At 34.3% G+C, this 19626-nt stretch overlaps 1 protein-coding gene across 1 annotated transcript; it reads right to left on the bottom strand.

Annotated features, from left to right (window-relative positions):
* Window positions 1–3426: 3426 nt before the first annotated feature.
* Window positions 3427–19469, bottom strand: LOC108909660 (alkaline phosphatase). The gene is made up of 9 exons (XM_018714053.1): window positions 19333–19469; window positions 15534–15736; window positions 15260–15452; window positions 10354–10517; window positions 10093–10303; window positions 9888–10021; window positions 7512–7710; window positions 4364–4579; window positions 3427–3730 (listed from the first exon to the last, which is right to left on the bottom strand). Exons 1-9 carry the CDS (start codon window positions 19400–19402, stop codon window positions 3567–3569), a joined length of 1554 nt encoding a protein of 517 aa, XP_018569569.1. The 5' UTR covers window positions 19403–19469; the 3' UTR covers window positions 3427–3566.
* Window positions 19470–19626: the final 157 nt, after the last annotated feature.

The raw sequence follows: 19626 nt of genomic DNA, 5'->3' as shown, positions 1-19626 counted from the left end.
AGAAAAAATGTCATAGGGGTTGATTATTTCAACCCCTTACAAAAATAGTTCAGGGTTGAAAAAATTTCAAAAAGTGTAGTTTTATTGACAGATAATGTTCACCAAGTTTGGTTTCTTTAGCTTGATGTACATGGAAGATAAAAAAGAAAAACAATTTTTTTTTGTAATTTTAGGAGGGGCGTAACTTTTCAGGGGAGGGTTTTTTCAAAAAATTTTATACCAAAGACCCCTATTAATATTTATCGGAGAATCGCCCCTTGAATTTTTTCGGTGTTATTTAGATACACCCTGTATATGGCATAAATATATGCGTGAACCAACAAATTTCTTGGCTATAAGTTACATGAATCTGCGTAGCTTGATATGAGCAGCTAAATCTCCAGATTTAACTGTACGCTTAAAAATTGCTACGATTTATTTCACGTATGTATCAAATATCTGCGCAAACCAAACGATTTCCCATCCACTGGTCAAATAAATCTGCACAGTTTTATCTGTGCAGATAAATCTATGATTTATCGTAATATATGTGAAACAAATGACAGTGGGAACGCTAAGTTAATTTCACAACTCTTAATTTTGTTTCTGTTCTTGCTTTAATGTATCCTAAATTCTTATTATTCGTTGTAATGTCGCATTCGACTTTCTTTTTCAAACGAATTACTGAAATAATATTTATTTGCCGGATCCTCATTCTCTATCCCACACCACGTTCTCTGGGTATCTTTCCTAATTCCCCTTCCACAGAGACGCGATATAAACGTCGTCCGACCACCACAAATAGAAAAAAACAAAGGGCGGTCGTGCCTGCCGTCCGATTCCGTAACAATGCGAAAAATGTTGCGGTTAAGAAAAAGTTATTGTCGGAGATAATCGTAATGGAGAAATAAGGGGGTTGCGCGTTTAAAAAATCTTAATGGATGGGTTCAGCGACTCTCCTAAGGCCCATTGAATCGCGCGGGGGCACTCTAACGCCGTTCTTTATTTCATTTATGTGCATTCGGTGTGCGTCCCTCCTTTTGCGGTGCACTTCTGTACGTAATATTTTAGTTATATCTGCTTAGATCACTTCGGTACGGTTGCGCTTTGAAACGGAATTTATGTGCTTCATAATGCGGGAAAAGGAAAAAGTTAGATCCGGCGCCAACGGAATATTTAAGTAGCCTTTTGATTTCTATTTCCGGACATCCTGTTTTAGTAGAAGCTGGTTAACTTCGGGACAGTCAGTGACGTTTTTATTAAACAACGATGGGATTTGAGCGATTTCAAGAAGAGCATTTTTTTAAATAAATGGAAATATTAATACTTACATCGCAGTTAATGCATCGTAAAAAACCTAACCTCAAAAAGTTATGTCATAAAATATAGCTGGAGACATCTAGCAGATGTTCGTGCTGACGTATTCAACAGCCACAAAAACTTATCTGTACCAAATGTCAATATATTACATTGTTTTTTCGAAAAGATATACCTAACTATAATTTGATTTATAAAAATCGCATTTGACGTCTTGTATATTAAAAGCAGAAGGTTCTCACGTACACGAAACTTGGCAAATACGTTTAATTTTGAAAACTAAACATGATCTTCACTCTGATTCAGGATCGTCCCCTCATGAGTAGAGCTCGGGACTCGGTCGGAAGATCATAGCCGTCGCGTCGGCCTTTCTCTACAGCGCACCGAACGAAACCGGTAATAACGGCAGTTATGACTTCGCGTTTGCTTCGTGTATACGTGTTTTAGTATTCTAATAATGTCGAACGCTCCAAGGGGTAAAAAACGACCTTTCGCTGATAAATTACACAAATTTATTTATTTTTATTTATACCTACCTATTTACGACAAACACGCCTATGACTAGCCGACGAAAACCCCGATCTTTACTCATGAGGGCACTCTTCAACGATTAGTAGCAGAGGCGTTACTTGAAATGGATAGATTGAGAAATATTTCTAACTAATCAATCGCGAGACGTATTCAAATGAAATCCACGTTCAAAGTGGTTTCTCTTCCTTTTTTTTTCTTTAAAAAAAATGTATACTCGGCAAACCCAGCGTAATACGCCATACTTTTATTTCGAGTACATTAATATTTTGAAAAATATCAAAATTGGTTTTCCAAAATTTTTCTCGCCCTGTATCTTCCGAACAAAGCGGTTTTTCAAAAATCTTCAGAGGACAAATAGTCTAGTTTTGAGATTTACGCGAAATCTGGACATCAAACGTGAATTTGAATGTTTTGTTACAAAATATACTTTTCTGTTCCAAAGAATACATATTTAGGTGTCATTGTACACCGTTAAGAAAATTTTATTACATTTTGTAAGTTGTTTATGAACGATTTTACAATAAAAACTATACTATAACTAACAATATTCAAAATTGTATACCTATATATCCACTGCCCCTCATCTCCTGATCTTCCCCCACTACTTGACCGCGTACGCGCGCTCGGCCGTTTTTGAGCATGTTTGGAGGAATTTTTCACCTATTTCGCAAAATTTAGAATATACGTTTTGTAGTTTTAAAGTTCTACTTTTAAAATCCGGCTGAAAAATTAAAATCGGACCTCCAACGCATCCAGAGATTTTGCAAAATAGTGCACCAAAAAATTCAAATTGCAATCGTGTTAAAATTAATGGTCCAACAACGCCTGTTCTGTGCAAACTTAAAGTACATATAATTCACTACTTTTGTGCACAAGATCGGCTCTACAACTAAAAAATGGCAGAGTAATGAATGTTTAAAGAAACGTTAAATTACATATTATCTCTTTATGGCATTCAGATTGCTGTACACTGTAAAAAAAATTCACTCAAATTTCACTCAAATTAGTGAGTTTTACTCAAATTCGAGTTACTGCAAACTATCAATTGAGCGACTTTTGACTCTATCCTGAGTATATGATACCAATTAGAGTTGACTTTTTCTGTAATATGATTTAAGTTTAACTATTATTGAGTCATTTTTTACTCAGACTTGGTTTTTAATTAACTAAATATTCAGTGCAAAAATAAATCACTCATAAAATAAATGATTAATTAGGATATACAGTGTTGAAATTAATTCACTTCGCGGGGCCTCCTCCTGTCCTAGTTGAGACCCACCAGCTGAGACCCGCCGGCCCGCCGACGCCAATAAGACCTGTTCTCCTGGCGACCACGCTTTTCTGGAGCATCTAACATTTCTCAATTCATCTTAATTTTTTTGTTGCAATGATATTGATTCTTCATTTTTGACGAAATGTCCAAAATAAGTGAGGGTGATTTAAAAATAATACTCGCCCAACAAATTTTTCATTATATTTGGTTAAACAGTTTCCTGTACAATTATGTCGGGAGAATATTGCATGAAACTGTAGACTCTTTGCAAAAATGCAATCATACACAGGATGTTTCATTTAAAATAAAAAAATTTGACAAACATGTTTCAATTTAACCTTTTATTTATCAAATACTTACGTAAAACACTATAGTATAAAATTCAACTACAATTAGTTTTAGTAGACAGTTTTAAAAAATCGCTTTTTATGCTTACAACAATTGACTACTACATCTACATCCAAAGTCACCTGTATAGTAGCAAGGCCATAAATTGAGCTAACATAATGTAGAAACAAAGGGCAACCGTGCTCGAGTTATTTTGATATAGTCCGATCTTGGCAGCGTAACATATCACGTAAGTTACGTAAGTCTGCTCGTGAACAGAATTAAATAGATGTGCCATAGGACCTAAAAGATAAATTAGTATAAAGGAGGTTTCAACAAAAAGAGCTGTGGGTGTAGCCTGCCGATGGCAGCCGCAGTGGCGCACACAGGGCTTTGTCATAGGAATTTAAGACCATAAAAAATATACTACAAAAAAATTATATATTTTCCAAGCTCTCTATTTCAGGACTAGAGGCTGACGTTGCCTGAAATTATGTTTTTATTGTCAAATAAATAATCAAATAAATAGTCGATCGTTTATTAAACTGCACTTAAATTCTTGTCTCCGCCGGCACTGGGCAACGCCAGAACTCAGTTGTATCAGCCAGCTTATCAGCGTTGCCTCTTATTACTTCTTAAACAAATTGTGTGAAATTAATTTTGAAGAAATAGATGCTTTTGTATGATTTTGCAATATATTTTTTCCTCTGATTTTAAAAACACACACAACAAAAGTAACAGGCCAAATTTGCTTTTTAATAATAAAACTATATTTCTCGCCTTTCTATTCGACTATTTGACAACAATGCATGCCGTAGCTCTCAAGTGTGTATGCGCTGACGGCTTACTTGCGCGATTGTCTGTAACCTGCGTATCAATATGACCCCCATTCCAGATTACACCCTGCGTAAAAGAGAACTACTACACTACAGTTACCATTTGCATAAACTAAGACATCTGTCCCGCTATGCGTGACTTCATCTGTCAAAACCACGGCCTGCTGGGAGTAGGTGAAGTCTTCCGTGTCTTCAATCGTGGGATCTGGTCTGACAACTGTGCCGTTTTCGACTACGAACTGGTAATTATTTGGTCCACCTGTCCCGTAAAGAAGCGAGGTGTATGGCACTTGATCCATCGCTGACTCGATAGTAGCTGAAAAATAATGACTAAATCGACTAAATCATATTTGCAGTTTTTTTAGAGATGAAGAAGAAACAATTCAAAATACAGTTATGATAGAGGTACAGTATACTTTTGAAGAAAAAAGCAATTTTGTATAATTGAAGAATGCGTTGAGATCTGCTCTCTAATTTATTAGTGTACAGGGCGATACAACTTTCTTTGCCATATTTATGATATTAGTTACCCATATCTCCGCCAGTGGAAATATTGTGAAAATGTATACTAAGTATGGCTAACCTATTTCTTATACAAGGTGTCTCAAACTCGATAGTATGGGCCTACAGTGAGGATACAAAAAATTTAAATAAAATTTGAGACACGTGGTGTTAAATGGGATGAGGTAAGCTTCATTTTCAATCGAAAGTATTATCTTTGGGATTTGACAGAAACGACTAATGACGGCATCAATTATATTTTTTCCAGAAACATACCCAATTCAATTATTTTCCAACGACTACTTGATCCTTCCACCGCTAATGTGGTTTCTAGGTGGTAGGTATTTCTTTTGAGACTCTTTAGGACGATATTGCTTATAACTTTTAAACGGGTAGTAATACAGAAAAATTTCTCTAATAAAAGTTTATTAGAAAAAAGAGAGCTTTTTATAAGGAAAAAAAAATTTGGGTATGTTTCTGGAAAAAATGTACTTTCGGGGATATCAAATTTTCTGTTTTTTACTCTAACACCTTAAATCTCGGAAAGTAAGCCACAATGTTCCCATGAAACTTTTTGCTTAAATTTAATTTTTCTATCATCTGTTAAAAGTGATACCATCATTTACTGAATACCCTTTATAACAAATCATTAAAATCGCATGATTCATTTAACAGGATTGTCCTAGATCAAATCTGAACACGCTGCATATACGAAACTTTAACCAACTCTGTAATTCTGTTTTTTACTTTTACGGGTTTCTTTGTTTAAAACTACTCAGGTCTAAGATCTGCAAAAAAATGTGCAGATCATGCAGCTTGCTCTGATCATCATTTTTCGTTAAAATAAAAAGCAAATAGACCAGGGTCGATAATTTTTGAAACCAAAAAAAATTATAGTAGGATGAAACCCATTGGAAAAGAAAGAGAATATAACAAAAATGAAAGGAAAAATAATTTACGGGCGATCTGAGGTCGGGAAGGGGAAGGGGGTGAGTTTTTAAGGGTAAAAAACGGTTTCCCTTGGTTCCCTACAAGTTTCATGGAAAAAAGTTAAATGACAAAGTTGTAGGTAATAAAAAGATCTACAACTTTTATATTTACACTTTTTTCACATAACCTCAAAATTTATGTGAAAAATTCAAATAACCAGGTTTTTGGTTTTCTATTTTTCTTTTACAAAAAAAATTTTTTTTCACTAAATTTGGTGAAAACACCTATTTATGTCCCAAACACGCTGTAATTTTTTTGATTTGAAATATTTAATTTTCATCTTATTTTTACTTAATATCGAAAAAGCACCCTAATTTTCAATCGAAAATTCTCACGTCAAAATATCTGCTTTTTTAAAAACGTCGGTGGGCTTTTTCTTCGTTGAAATCTCTACTTTCTGATGGTGTAAAAAAATATTCATTACTATGGTAAGTTTTCTCAGGAAATGCAAAGAAACGAAAGAAGATTCTACAACTTTCTCAAAATATTGTAGATGTCTTATTAAATATTAACTTTATTAACTTATTTGGTTGTTAATTATAATAGTATATTTCGACTTGTAATTTTTTTGTTTATCAATGTAACACAGAATCTTACGTTTTTCGAGTAATTAAAGTGTAAATTTTAATAAATAGCTCAAAATTGTACATATTAATTAGAAAAAAAATTTCGGATTCTAATTCGTTTCTTTGCATTTCCTGAGAAAACTTACATAGTAATGTATATTTTTTTTACACCATCAGAAAGGAGAGATTTCAACGAAGAAAAAGCCCACCGACGTTTTTAAAAAAGCAGATATTTTGACGTGAGAATTTTCGATTGAAAATTAGGGTGCTTTTTCGATATTAAGTAAAAATAAGGTGAAAAAATAAATATATCAAATTAAAAAAATTACAGCGTGTTTGGGACATAAATAGGTAAGTTTTCACCAAATTTCGTGAAAAAAAAATTTGTTTGTAAAAGATAAAAATAAAAAACCAAAAACTTGGTTATTTGAATTTTTCACATAAATTTTGAGGTTATGTGAAAAAAGTGTAAATACAAAAGTTGCAGATCTTTTTATTACCTACAACTTTGCCCTTTAACTTTTTTCCATAAGACTTGTAGTTTTTCCGGAAATCAAGATAAACCGTTTTTTACCCTTAAAAACTCACCCCCTTCCCCTTCCCGACCTCAGATCGCCCGTAAATTATTTTTCTGTTCATTTCTGTTATATTCCCTTCCTTTTCCAATGGGTTTCCTCCTACTATAATTTTTTTTTCACTTTTTACTATTTTTGAAGGCTTAAGCACTGAACTAAAATAATTCCCTTTCAAACTAGAACCTGGATACTGATTTTTATTAGTATTTTAATCTGGAGATTTTAATATGACAAAGTTCCAAAGCTTCTATGATCCAAAATATAATAAAAAATAATACTAATAATTTAATGTACCTAATATTTGTGGAACAGGAGAATTTTCGGAATTTATTATATTACAAAAGTTCCACAGAATATAACAGTTTTTCACTTTTCAAAATATTTGTCATCAAAAAATAATATCATTATACTCAGAAAGTAAGTTTTAAATGAAATACTCTGTATATCAACAGGCAGAGGTATTTTTCACGATAGAAATTTGACCAAGAATGAGTATAATTTTTTATCAATCTTTTTCATGAAAATTAAACAGAACAAAGTATCCTATTCCTCCGATCTGATTTTGCGGCAATGCATTTTTAGAGAAAATTTGACACGTCCTAGTGAACTTCCTTACATAAGACGCTGCTTCCTCTGTCTGGATAGCCGGAGAAGACCATAGAGTGCGAGTGGTCGCTGGTGACCACTATCAGCGTCTCCGAGGGGTCGGTAATCTCCAGGGCCCTCTCGATACAATCGCTGAAGGCGACCGTCTCGTCCAGCGCTTGCCTGGCGTGGCCTCGGTGGTGGGAGAAATCTATCATCCCCCCTTCCACCTAGGAGGAGAAAAACTATCGTTAATTCTATTCCCTTAATTTCATCTCGAGCGAAATTTACGCAGAAAGAAAATTGCCCTCTCAAATAATTTACATAACTCCCATTTGTGTTTGTTTTCTTAAATATCTGGAGCTTCTAATTTAGAAACTTTAATAATCGACCCAGTTGGGATGGGGTATGCTCAAACTTTGTTTTTAGATACGGGGTGTTTAAGGTTTAATTGACAAAAATTGAAATTTGAATTTAGATGATCAAAATAAGAATATATGCAGGGTGGTGAATTTTAAATCAAAACGTGATTTTCCCAAATACCTACCTCTGGTTTTTATACAGGGTTCTCCATATTAGACTATGCAGTTTAAAAGTCGAATAAAAACTTTCTGATCAAAGTAAATGAACATTTTAATAGACTGACATGTAGCTAATTTTATGGGATTTATGACTGAAATAAATAATAATTCAATTTTTAAAGATCATATCTTCCAAATGCCCTCCTTCGACTTCAATCCAATTTTGAATTCTAAGTTTAAAATTTCGCATTACTCGACGAAGCAAATCAAACCAATATTACCAAATGATGCTACACCATTAGGATCACATTTTAACAAGTAGGCGCCTGTCTCTAAGCAACGACAAAAGTAAACACTTCATTGTTTTAGTCACAAATGTCACAACTTAATTTAATTTTCATTTTTTAACAATTTTCATTGCGTTATGAATTATTCAATTCAAGAGCGTGTGTTTTCCGTGGAAGTCTACATTAGAACTGGTTCAGTGGAAGAAGTTCGGCGTGCATTTCGACGGCAGTTTGGAAATAATAATAGGGGCGATGCACCAACACGCGTTACAATTTCGGCATGGGTTCGTCATTGGCGTGAAAATGGCTCTGTGCAAAACATTAAAAAACCTGGACGTCGAAGAACGGTGCGTACGCCTGCAAATATTGAACGAGTGAGAGCTGCCTTCACAAGAAGCCCTAAGAGATCTGCTAATCGGCAATCACTTGCCCTAGGAATATCCAAGGGAAGTCTCCACAGAATTCTGCATAAAGATTTAAAATTTCACCCCTATAAATACCAAATGGCGCATCACCTCAGTGATACAGATAAAGAAGCGAGGTTGACATTTTGTCAAGAATTTTTAAATCAGCACCATGGAGGAATACATAATTTGCTAATGAGCGACGAAGCAAATTTTCATTTGGACGGTGTTGTTAACAAGCAAAACTTTAGGTACTGGGGAGCAGAAAATCCTCACGAACTGTTTACCAAAAACCTCCACAGTCTAAAAGTCGTTGTGTGGTGTGGTGTAGCATCATTTGGAATTATCGGTCCTTATTTTTTTGAGGATGAAAATAACCGTCCTGTTACAGTTAATTCCGAGCGCTACATAAACATGTTGCAAACGTTTCTTATCCCCGAACTAACTAGACGGGGACTACTAAATGGTGCCATATTATTCCAACAAGATGGAGCTACAGCTCACACAGCCAGAAACACTATGAGGATTTTGCGAGATTTTTTTGATGGCCGTATAATTTCCCGATTTGGAAATTTGAATTGGCCCCCGAGATCTCCCGATTTAACGGCCCCAGATTTTTTTCTCTGGGGATACCTGAAGCAAAAAGTTTATGCAAGTCGTCCAGCAACAATTCTGGAGTTGAAAGAGCAGATTCAAAATAAAATTGCAGAAATAAATGGAGATTTGCTGCGTCGAGTGATGCAAAATTTTGAACTTAGAATGCAAAATTGCATTGAAGTCGAAGGAGGGCATTTGGAAGACATGATCTTTAAAAATTGACTTATTATTTATTTTGGTTATAAATCCCATAAAATTAGCTACATATTAGTCCATTAAAAAGTTAATTTACTTTGATCAGAAAGTTTTTATTCCACTTTTAAACTGCATAGTCTAATATGGGGAACCCTGTATAAATACATGATAAATACATCAATAAATACAGAGTCGGAAAATCCCCATGGTTCATCGGCCGTTACGTGAGAGCGATAAAGAAAGTCATAGAAATCCGTGCGATAGAGAAAGATGGCTATAATGAAGGCGTCTAATAGTCACCGCCCATTTCGCCCTTCCACAAATAAGAAGTGGATCTTATTTGAATTGTATAATCAATTTCAATCAGTTCAACAGAATATTCCAATTACCTGAATTACCTTACCATTAAAAAGAAACCGTTGCTATTTTTCTGCAGCAGCCTGATAGTTTTTTCCGTCATATTGGTCAAAGATGGCATTCCGTTAGGCCCAGTGTCTCTTTCATAATCCAGTTTTAGATGACCGTTCGCAAATATACCTACAAAAAATATTCAAAAAGTTTGATATACAATTACAGAAAAACTTCTTGTATAGATACATTTTCCTCACCTAAAGTAAAATCTGCGTCAAGATCTACATTTTCTAATTCTAGGTTATCGCTTATAAACTGGTGAGACACTGATCTGTTCGCTTTGTCCGCCTTCCAGTCTTCAATCAAATCTCTACCGTCTTCACTGTAGCAGGACCAAGTATCTATAGGATCAGCGTCTGAACCATTCACTTGTGACTGCAAGCACTGTCTTCCACCACCCATGATTACCTAAAATAGTTTGCTGTTTCACGAAGTTACCACAGTAACATACGATTTACGTTTATTTCTTTGCCGGGCGAGTCTTCGATTAGTTGCCTTGCTATGTCCTTGCAGCTCGAAGAAGCTGCGGGGATTTTACTCTCGCACTCCCAGTTTCTGTTGGGAATGTGGGCGTAGAGAGCACTGGGAGTTGCATGGGTCACTCTGGTGGTGGTCACGAACCCTGAAGATGTTAATATGTTTTATATGTACACATCTATAAAAGGGTTTGTGTAGGTGGGTCATCCTGGAAATTGAGGTATAAGAAAATATGAAACGATCTCTCTGGTCGTAACTTTCAAACGGATAAACCAATTGGAATGAGCCAAATATTGACTGAAAACTAAAATTGTGCAAGAACCATAAAAAATTACTCTTCAATTGGCGCTTCTGATCAACTTTGATGATAGTTACGTAGATGGGATCGTAGAGAAGTGAATAACGCTTCGTTTGATTCGTCTTGGGGAGATGAAGCTAAGTCTTCCACTCGATAGATTCTGAAATTTATTTATGGGTATTTCTCCATTTGACACAAACATAAAAATACAAACCTGAATAGGGTTCGGAACAATAACAGAATAGACAAGATTAAACTAATATAAATAAAAACATAGATACAATAACGAAATTGAATATGATACACACAAAAAACTACTAACAACAAAACAAAAATTAAAATGCAGGTCAAAAATGTTGTGCAAAGAAAAGAGTGTTCTGTTTTATTTTGTTTTACAACAAACATGTCAGTAAAAGTGGACACGTTGTTGTAAATATTGCAAATATTGAGTAGTAGAATTCCTCTAATATTTACCGTTAAATTATTAACTATATCATTTATAAATAGATTGATTAACGTGGACCAAGGATAGAACTTCGAGGTACTCCTGAAGTAGCTCCTATCTGTAGATTTATGACCTCGATACATTATATATTGACATCTGTTGGAGAAATAAGATTCAATCAGGTTTATAAATGCACAGGAAAGCCAAAAAAACGCAATTAAATATCCCGTGGTTAACGTTATCAAAGGCTTTTGAAAAGTTTGTGTAAATAACATCGGATTGACACCCCTCATCAGTAGAAGAAACAAACTCAGTTAAACAAAATAAATTAGTTACTACCGATCGATCTTGAAAAAATTTCTGTTGATACTCAGTGATATGAAAAAAATATAAAGCATTTCAAAACATTTATAGATAGTAATTCGCCTTTCTTAAACACCGTAACAATTTTAGATAGAAGAGAAAATACCAATACGAGATTAAACGAATCTGCCAAAGCATTACAAGATATATTGCAAAGTCTCGAGTGAAAATGTTGGAATACCATCATCATTAAGCTAAGAGTTTAATTTTTTTCAACGACCGCAAAATATCCTGCTACTGTTCAACACTAAATTATTCAATTCTGCAATTTCTGAATTTATATAATTTTGCATTGGGTCATTATAAGGATTCATTATTCAAAATATTAGAAACAAAATAACAGTTTGTGTAGAGCACATAAGTTCATAGTTATATTTGCTTTCAAATTGACTATAAGTACATTCTGTCAAAAAAAGTATCCGGAATTTGTCTTTTAAAAATTCTACGTCTGCGTAAAGTAGATTTAAATTTCTATTTTGATGGAAAGTTGGTAGCACTGTACTCTACTCTGACGTGAAGCTCGAGCGCGATCTGTTAAGTAGTTTGTTCACAGCTGTTAACTCTGTCAGCCCACCTAAAGTGTGTTTCACGATTTTTACTATGGATAATGTTATTGAACAAAGAGTTTGCCTAGAATTTTGTGCTACCAACGGAATTTCTTGTGCTGAATAGTTGAATATGTTGGGGGGAAAACGTATGGTAATTCAGTTTTATCGAAAGTTGAAGCATACGAATGTTACAAAGCCTTCAAACATGGTCGAGAAGTGGTTGATAATTTGCCACGTTCTGGACGTCCTTCAACGTCTTCAACTGAAGAAGTGAAGGAAATGGTGCTTGAGAGAGCCTGCATATGAACTAAACATATCTCACGAATCAGTTTGCACCATTTAGTTGATAGTTTAGTATAAAACGTGTCGCAGCACGGCTGGTTCCAAAAGAGCTGAATTTTCTTCAAAAAGAGCATCACAAACATGTTGCTGAAGACATGCTTGAACGAGCTAATTCGAACTGTACCTTCATACAACGCATCATAACGGGTGACGAGTTTGATATGCAAACGAACCAACAAGCTTCGGAATGGCGCTTTTCTAATGAGCCGAGACAAAAAAAGCACGTCACAGTTGATCAAAAATCAAAGTCGTCAACAAAGAATATTATCTGGGCGTTATGAGGCGTTTGAAAGAGAGTATCCGTCGCAAAAGATGGAAGGCCAATTCTTGGATTTTGCATTACTATAATGCACCATCAAACATAGTAACAGTTATCAATGAATTTTTGACCAATCATAAATTGCCACTTGGAACACGTTTTGAGTCAGAAGCCATAAAACAAAAATCGCTGAAGGAGTTGAAATGCATACCGGAATATGCGTCTCAAAAGTGTTTTGACGACTGGGTTATTCGATGGAAAAAGTGTATTCAAATGGAGCTCATTTTGAAGGAGATAACATAAATTTTGTTGATAATGGAATATATTGTGTTTTATTGACGAATTCCGGATACTTTGTTGACAGAATATGTATTGCTTGTGTATTCTCAATCTCTTATTAAAACATTTATATTTCCCCCGAATTTTAAAAGTTAGGTTTTAATTAAACTAAGGTGGATATATACACTGTTCCGATTTGTTCCAAGCGTCAGTTGAATAAATACAGAATGGGTATTCCTGGAAGGAACAAATAATGCAATCTTAGACAAACGATACAATTTACATTTACAATTAAGAAGTAGGGGAACACCAGAAGGGTCAGAAATTTCTTTTAATAGTCCTCAAGTCACTTTAAAAGAGATCCATTTCCTCTCATCACTTAAAGTTTGAACAACAGTGGTTTGACAGGGATATAGTTATAAAATTTGAAAATAATTTGTGAATTTTTACTTTAATTTTACATTTAAATCGTAATTAATTAGCTAACAAAATATTGAAAAAACAAGTTTACTTTGCCTTAATATGTAAAAGATAATTTTAAATTAATGATAGGTTCATTTATTTATTTAATAATAGTAAAATAATTCCGAAATTGAAATTTTAATTAATATTTCGTTTAACAATAATTTTTGTGACATATTTGAAAATTAAAAAAAAAATGAGTATAAAAGTATATTTTCTGGGGTTCAGGGATATTCTACGAATTCGAAAATATACCCATTGTTATTTTTTCGTCGAGCTACCCCAGTTTAAAAAAAATAAGTTTCTACGATGAATAAAAGCCGAGATATTGCAAAATTTACAGCGGGCATCAATTTAAACTGTATTTTGCGAAAAATTCAAGTCTTAATATTTATAAACAATGGCGCTACGTTTTTTAAAAAAATCTTATCTTGGCTCTTGTTGGTCGTAGAGGGTACTTTTTTTATTTTAAAACTGTATTTTTTGCCAGCTATCCATTGCATTTATTTTCGGTGAGCGTAAATAGCAACAATGTTATTCAAATTGTTTATAAGCGAAAAACGCACGGTTTTTTAATGCACAATTTGAGAATGTTAATGTCAAAAAAACGGTGATATTTTTTAATAGGTCGCTTAATTGCGTCTTTAAGATTACAATGACGCTTTCAGAATCATGTTTGGTTGAAAATTAACGCCTATACAGAGGCTTAAAGTTCATAACTTTTTGAGCCTCCGTTATAAATAAATAGAATTGTGCAAAAACTAATGCACTTACAGCGCCCACTTTTGGCACACTTCTGAAGTATGACAAAACCCTCAACTTGTCATAGGTTTTATAAAATTTTAACAATAAATGCGATAGTTATAAACAAATTAAAAAATGGGCACTTTTCTTGTTTTTTTTGCAATAACTTTTTTGTTTATTAACCGACTTTAATTTAACAGGTCTCATTTTGTAGATAATTTTACTCCCTATAAGCTGTCTGAGAGTCACTATTTGTTTAAATAGAAAAGTTAGCTAATAAAAGTGATTGACTCACGAGATGAGAGATGTCTTGTATTATGTTTCTTTAGACAATTTTACAATAATCTCGCGGATAGGACTTTTTTCGAGTAAAAAATTTAATTTACTTGGTCTAGGAGTATGCGTCATGGTACTCAATGCAAAGTTCCTAACTGTGGAGGCGTATCCGCGCTAAGCAACTCTTGAAGTTGTGCCAAAGTGACATAATAAATTTTAAATTATTTTGTTAACCATAGTTTGATACTAAAACTAAACCATAACAATAATACGTCTATGTTATTTTACTTGCGTTAAATTTTATCACGTGGAATGAATTAACTTTATAATCATGCTATCTACTACATGATAAGTTAACTAGCTAACTAATATATCAATTTCTGCTTCCTTAATACAGAGAACTGTAGAATACTCCGCGCGACACTTGGCGATTACTCGAGGTAGCATGCCATTGGGAAAAGTGTGGCTGGGTGTGCGAAAGAGACAGACAGTATCTCAGTACATGTTGTCTCACTCCAGCACGCACGCGATTGGTTGGAAATGAATGCTCGCGCTCATTGGCACCCGCAGGGCGTGCGTGCCAGAGTGAGACAGCATGTACTGAGATACTTGTCTCTCTCGCACACACAGCCACACTTTTCGCAGTATTTGCTCGAATGCACGACACCGTTATTGATTCTTCCGCCACAGTTTCTCGCTAGAGGGAACCAGATTGGTAACTTCTAGTAACATTCGTTTCAAAATAGCTATCAAACTAATTTAAAATGTCCGCTAGGGTATCTATTACGAATCTTTCTTGTTTTGGTCGGTAAAAGGTTGTACCGATTATAATTTTTTTAGCTGCAACTGCTATTTTTGGTTATTCTGTTACCTGTTGATTTTCCCGCTTGCTGAGCCCACGTTATCAAACTGTCCAATCGGGCTTCCGGCACCAAGGACGCTTCGCAGTCGTCTACTTCGACAGTGGCGTCCACACCGGCTGTCTTGTGGTTCGCTTTGACTCCGCAGAAGAGGGCTGTGGCGGTGCTGCAGGAATCTGGAACCAGTTTGTTGGCAGAATACGTCTACAAAAATAAACACATTAAAAAATATATTATTTAAATAAATTATTAACTAACTGATACTTAACATTTATTTCTAAATACCTTTATTACGCCTATATTGTTAAATTTTTCCCACGTTAAATGTCCGCTTTCTCCTTTCCCGTAAATTCTGGAACTAGTAACTGTCGTAGGGCCCATTCCATCCCCTATGAACAGAATGACGTTCTTTGCAACGCCTTCTGTGATTTTTTTATTCAACGCTCTCTGTAATTCTTCCTCTCCTAATGACTTCCAGTGAGCCTGATCTAAAAAAAATACACAACGATATAATAGTAATATGCCGGTTCTTCTCCCACATAATCCTTTGATTGTTAGTATAAACTAAGCGCAATAATAGTTACACAACTTTGGCAATGTGAGAGACTTGATAATTGATGGAGATTTCAATCAAACATGCATAAAATTTGGCCTACTTCAGTATTTTCTAGGTGCTGTACACAAATCTGAATTTGTTTTTCTGCAGTTAAACGTTTTCGAGGAAAACAATGTTCAGGATTCTATTTTACATGAAGTTAAATTTTTATTTATTTAATAAATATAAACGACCCGACCTAATCGAACTTTGGAAACTAAATGGGCCTATTTAAAAAAGGCCTATATAAGGCTAAATTTGTATTTATATAACATATAAAATCAGACTTACCTGAGTACCCTGAAATTTATCTATCTATCTATATAAAGTTACATGCAAGGTTAAGGCCCGGTACTTTGAGTCTCGATTAAAGCTTGATTAACTGATCGGGCGATTAGACTGTACATATACCGATTTATTTTATAAATGAAAATCACAGTCTAATCGCCTGATTAGTTAATCAAGCCTTAACCGAGACTCAAAGTACTGGGCTTAAGTTTTTTAAATAAATAAAAATTTATAAAACATCTGATTTATATTATTACATAATAACTTAACCTGACCTAACCTAATGTAAAATTTTATCTGTATAAAGTTAGGTTAGGGTTAACTTTTCATATAATATGTCATTTATTTGCTGCGTTCAATTATAAAAATAAGTTACTGGCCAAATAAACATAATAGTTAAAATAATATAAATATATTTCTTTCAATTTACCAACACATTTTTTCAATAGAACTGTTGTCCATAAAAATAAATTTGTGGTACTTAATAATCTTATTTCAGGAGATGATACAGACGAAGGACCGTCCAATGACATCATGAAATAGTAATGACTGATTTAATGCCAAGGGATTATATAAACATAATATTAAAATATACTTATTTACACCACAAAGGAGGTAAGTATTATTTATCAGTCGAGGACGATTTTGCGCCCGAGCGGAGCGAGGGCTGCCAATAGGGGTAAATTATACGTAACTGCTGCGTGGTGTATAACATTTGATCTGCTCCCACAGTTCTTTATGGTTCACGACATAAATATTAGGTTTTATTTTTTGACATTTCTTAATCAATTCATTTTGACATTTTCCGAAATCTTGCAAAGTTGCCTTGGTTGTTTGGATTTTGTCGCTCCTGAGGTGTTTATAAACAAAGCTACATAAAAGTTGCAATTTTACTGGTTTCGAATTATTATTTCTAAATGAGTGATTTTCAAATAGAAAGTGCAGAGCATATAGAAATTTCAAAGAGTGGAGCCAGAACAAAAATACTGGTGTTTCTGAAATGTCACTGCTAACATATTTCATGGAGAAGTGAAGAACTTTAAAGTCACCGGCCAGTTTGTGGAGCGAATATCAAATGATTAAGTCAACTATTTTCATAGAGGAGAACGTGGATATATCAAAATACCCCAAGCTGAGAGCATTTTTGAAACGTAAGACACCTAAAAAGTCAAACATTTTTACAAGAGAACAAATCAACGATTTTCTCGTTCAGGCACCCGATAACACAGATTTGCTAATGGAGGTAGTGACGCACTGACGGTCTTAGGCATTCTGATGAGTTATGCAAACTTACTTTGCACAACGTCAATTTCAAAAATTTCGATGACATTATTGTAGTTACAATTCCAGATTCTAAAAATGGCATGTCACGTACGTTTACAATTACTTCTCGTCTGGGTCCTGTTTCTCACCTAGAAATTCTCAAGAAATATATCAAGATTAGATTGGAAATTAAAACTAAAGCAGATAGATGTTACAACCAACCAGTCGGCAAAAATACCATTTCTATGATTCCTAATAAGATTGCACAGTTTTTGAAACTAGAACATCCTAAAACATATACAGGCCATTCATTCCGAAGAACATCGGCAACGTTACTGGCTAATACAGGAGTTGATCAGTTAACCTAACCTCAGTCAGTTTAAGTAACAAAAATGAAATAGCCAGCAGGATTTTTTGCAATAACACTTCAACTCCAGGTTCTAGCAGTACGTCGCATTATGCTGTTTTAATGGATCAGTCAGATAATATGGAGCCTCCAGTGACTGAAATGGAGCGGTCAAATCATTTTGAGGAAAATGTGAGAATTAATGAACGCCAGAGGAATAATTATAAATGTTACTAATTTACTATAGTGGGAGCAGATAAAATATATTTCTTTTTTTTTCATAATTCAGAAAATATGTTCCCATGGGAATGATATGTTTTAAAAGATGTATAAGCCGAACAATATTATAAACACTGAGAATTCGGCTGTTGTGTGACGAGAACAAGTCAAAATTTAAAAAAATATATATTTTCGAAAACTACGATCTACCGACACTGGAAAATAGGGGGGTAGATAAGTTTTCTGTATTTTTGAAAGTTTTACATTATAGTAAATAATCACCGAAACCAAATTCTATACTGATATAAAAACATATACAGGGTGTCCCGAAATTCATGCAACAAAATTTGAGCATAGATTCTTAAGACAAATTTAGGGGACCCGTATTTTTTTTTTTTGCCAACTGGCCCCCTCTTTCGGAGTTACAGCTCCCTGAAATATGCCTCTAAGAAGTCTTTTTTATATCTCAAAACCTTGTTGTACGAGAATCACTAAATTTGGTACACAGGGGTTTTATGACATGTGGAATCTCACAGTGCTACGCTTTTTGGGGATATACCCCCTTAAGACACTTTTTCGTGGGCCCTTGTCTTTGGAATCAAAAAAATTTGGTCGCAAATTTATTTTTTTTTTAAATTATTAGTTACCTAGAAAGCCATTGAATTTAGAAACTTTTTTGTCTCTTGATGTTTGTTTCGTAAAATGCAATGTTTTTGAGGAAAATGGCGAATCACGATATGCATTCGATCACATTTTGACATTTTTCTCGACAACATTGCGTTTTACGAAAAAAGCATAAAGAGACAAAAGGGTTCTAAATATAATGGCTTTCTAGTGGACTGATAATTTTTAAGAAATTTAAATATGCGACCAAATTTTTTTGGCTCCAAAAATAAGGGGGCCCACGAAAAATTGTCTTAAGGGGGTTCCCCGCCAAAAAACGTAGCTCCATTAGATTCCACATATCATAAAACCCCTGTGTGTGATTCTCTTACAACAGGGTGCTGAGATATAAAAAAAAGAGTATTTTTAAGGGCGGACTTCAGGGGGCTGTAGCTCCAAAAGAGGGGGCCAGTTGGCAAAAATAAAAAATACGGTTCCCGTAAATTTGTCTTAAGAATCTGTGACCAAATTTTGTTGCATGAATTTCGGAACACCCTGTATATTCCCTAAACGGAAAAAATAAAATGTACAGTCCTTGCTTCGTTTGTTCATGCGCCGACACTGGCATAGGTACGTTTCACTGCGTGGTGTTGTCAACAGAATAAAAATTTAACCTACAAAGCCATAAAACTCGTACTACTAATTGTAAACTTGAACACACAGGTACGTAGGTACAGTTTTTTTGCCTGGATAACTTTAAAGTTACTTACCTTCCTTAAAATTTTCCACCAGACTCAAATTTGTTAACATTAAAACAACTATTAATTTAACTCCACACATAGTCCTAAATTCAATAGACAATTGTTATTTTGGTTCGCTAATACTACTGTAGACTCGCTTATCTTTATTGGTAGCCACAAACGTTTTTATATAATGAGAATTTGTGCCTAATCATGATTATGTAAGTAGTTTTGAATGTGACAATTAGTACGCTATTAATTTTTATTTGAACAATAACAATTTTTGTCGACGTTTTTATTGAAGGTGTCTCGCCAACACATTAA

Source organism: Anoplophora glabripennis, unplaced genomic scaffold (genome assembly GCF_000390285.2).
Source record: "Anoplophora glabripennis isolate ALB-LARVAE unplaced genomic scaffold, Agla_2.0 scaffold493, whole genome shotgun sequence".
Lineage (NCBI taxonomy): Eukaryota > Metazoa > Arthropoda > Insecta > Coleoptera > Cerambycidae > Anoplophora > Anoplophora glabripennis.
This window is presented reverse-complemented; position numbering and strand designations above follow the sequence as displayed.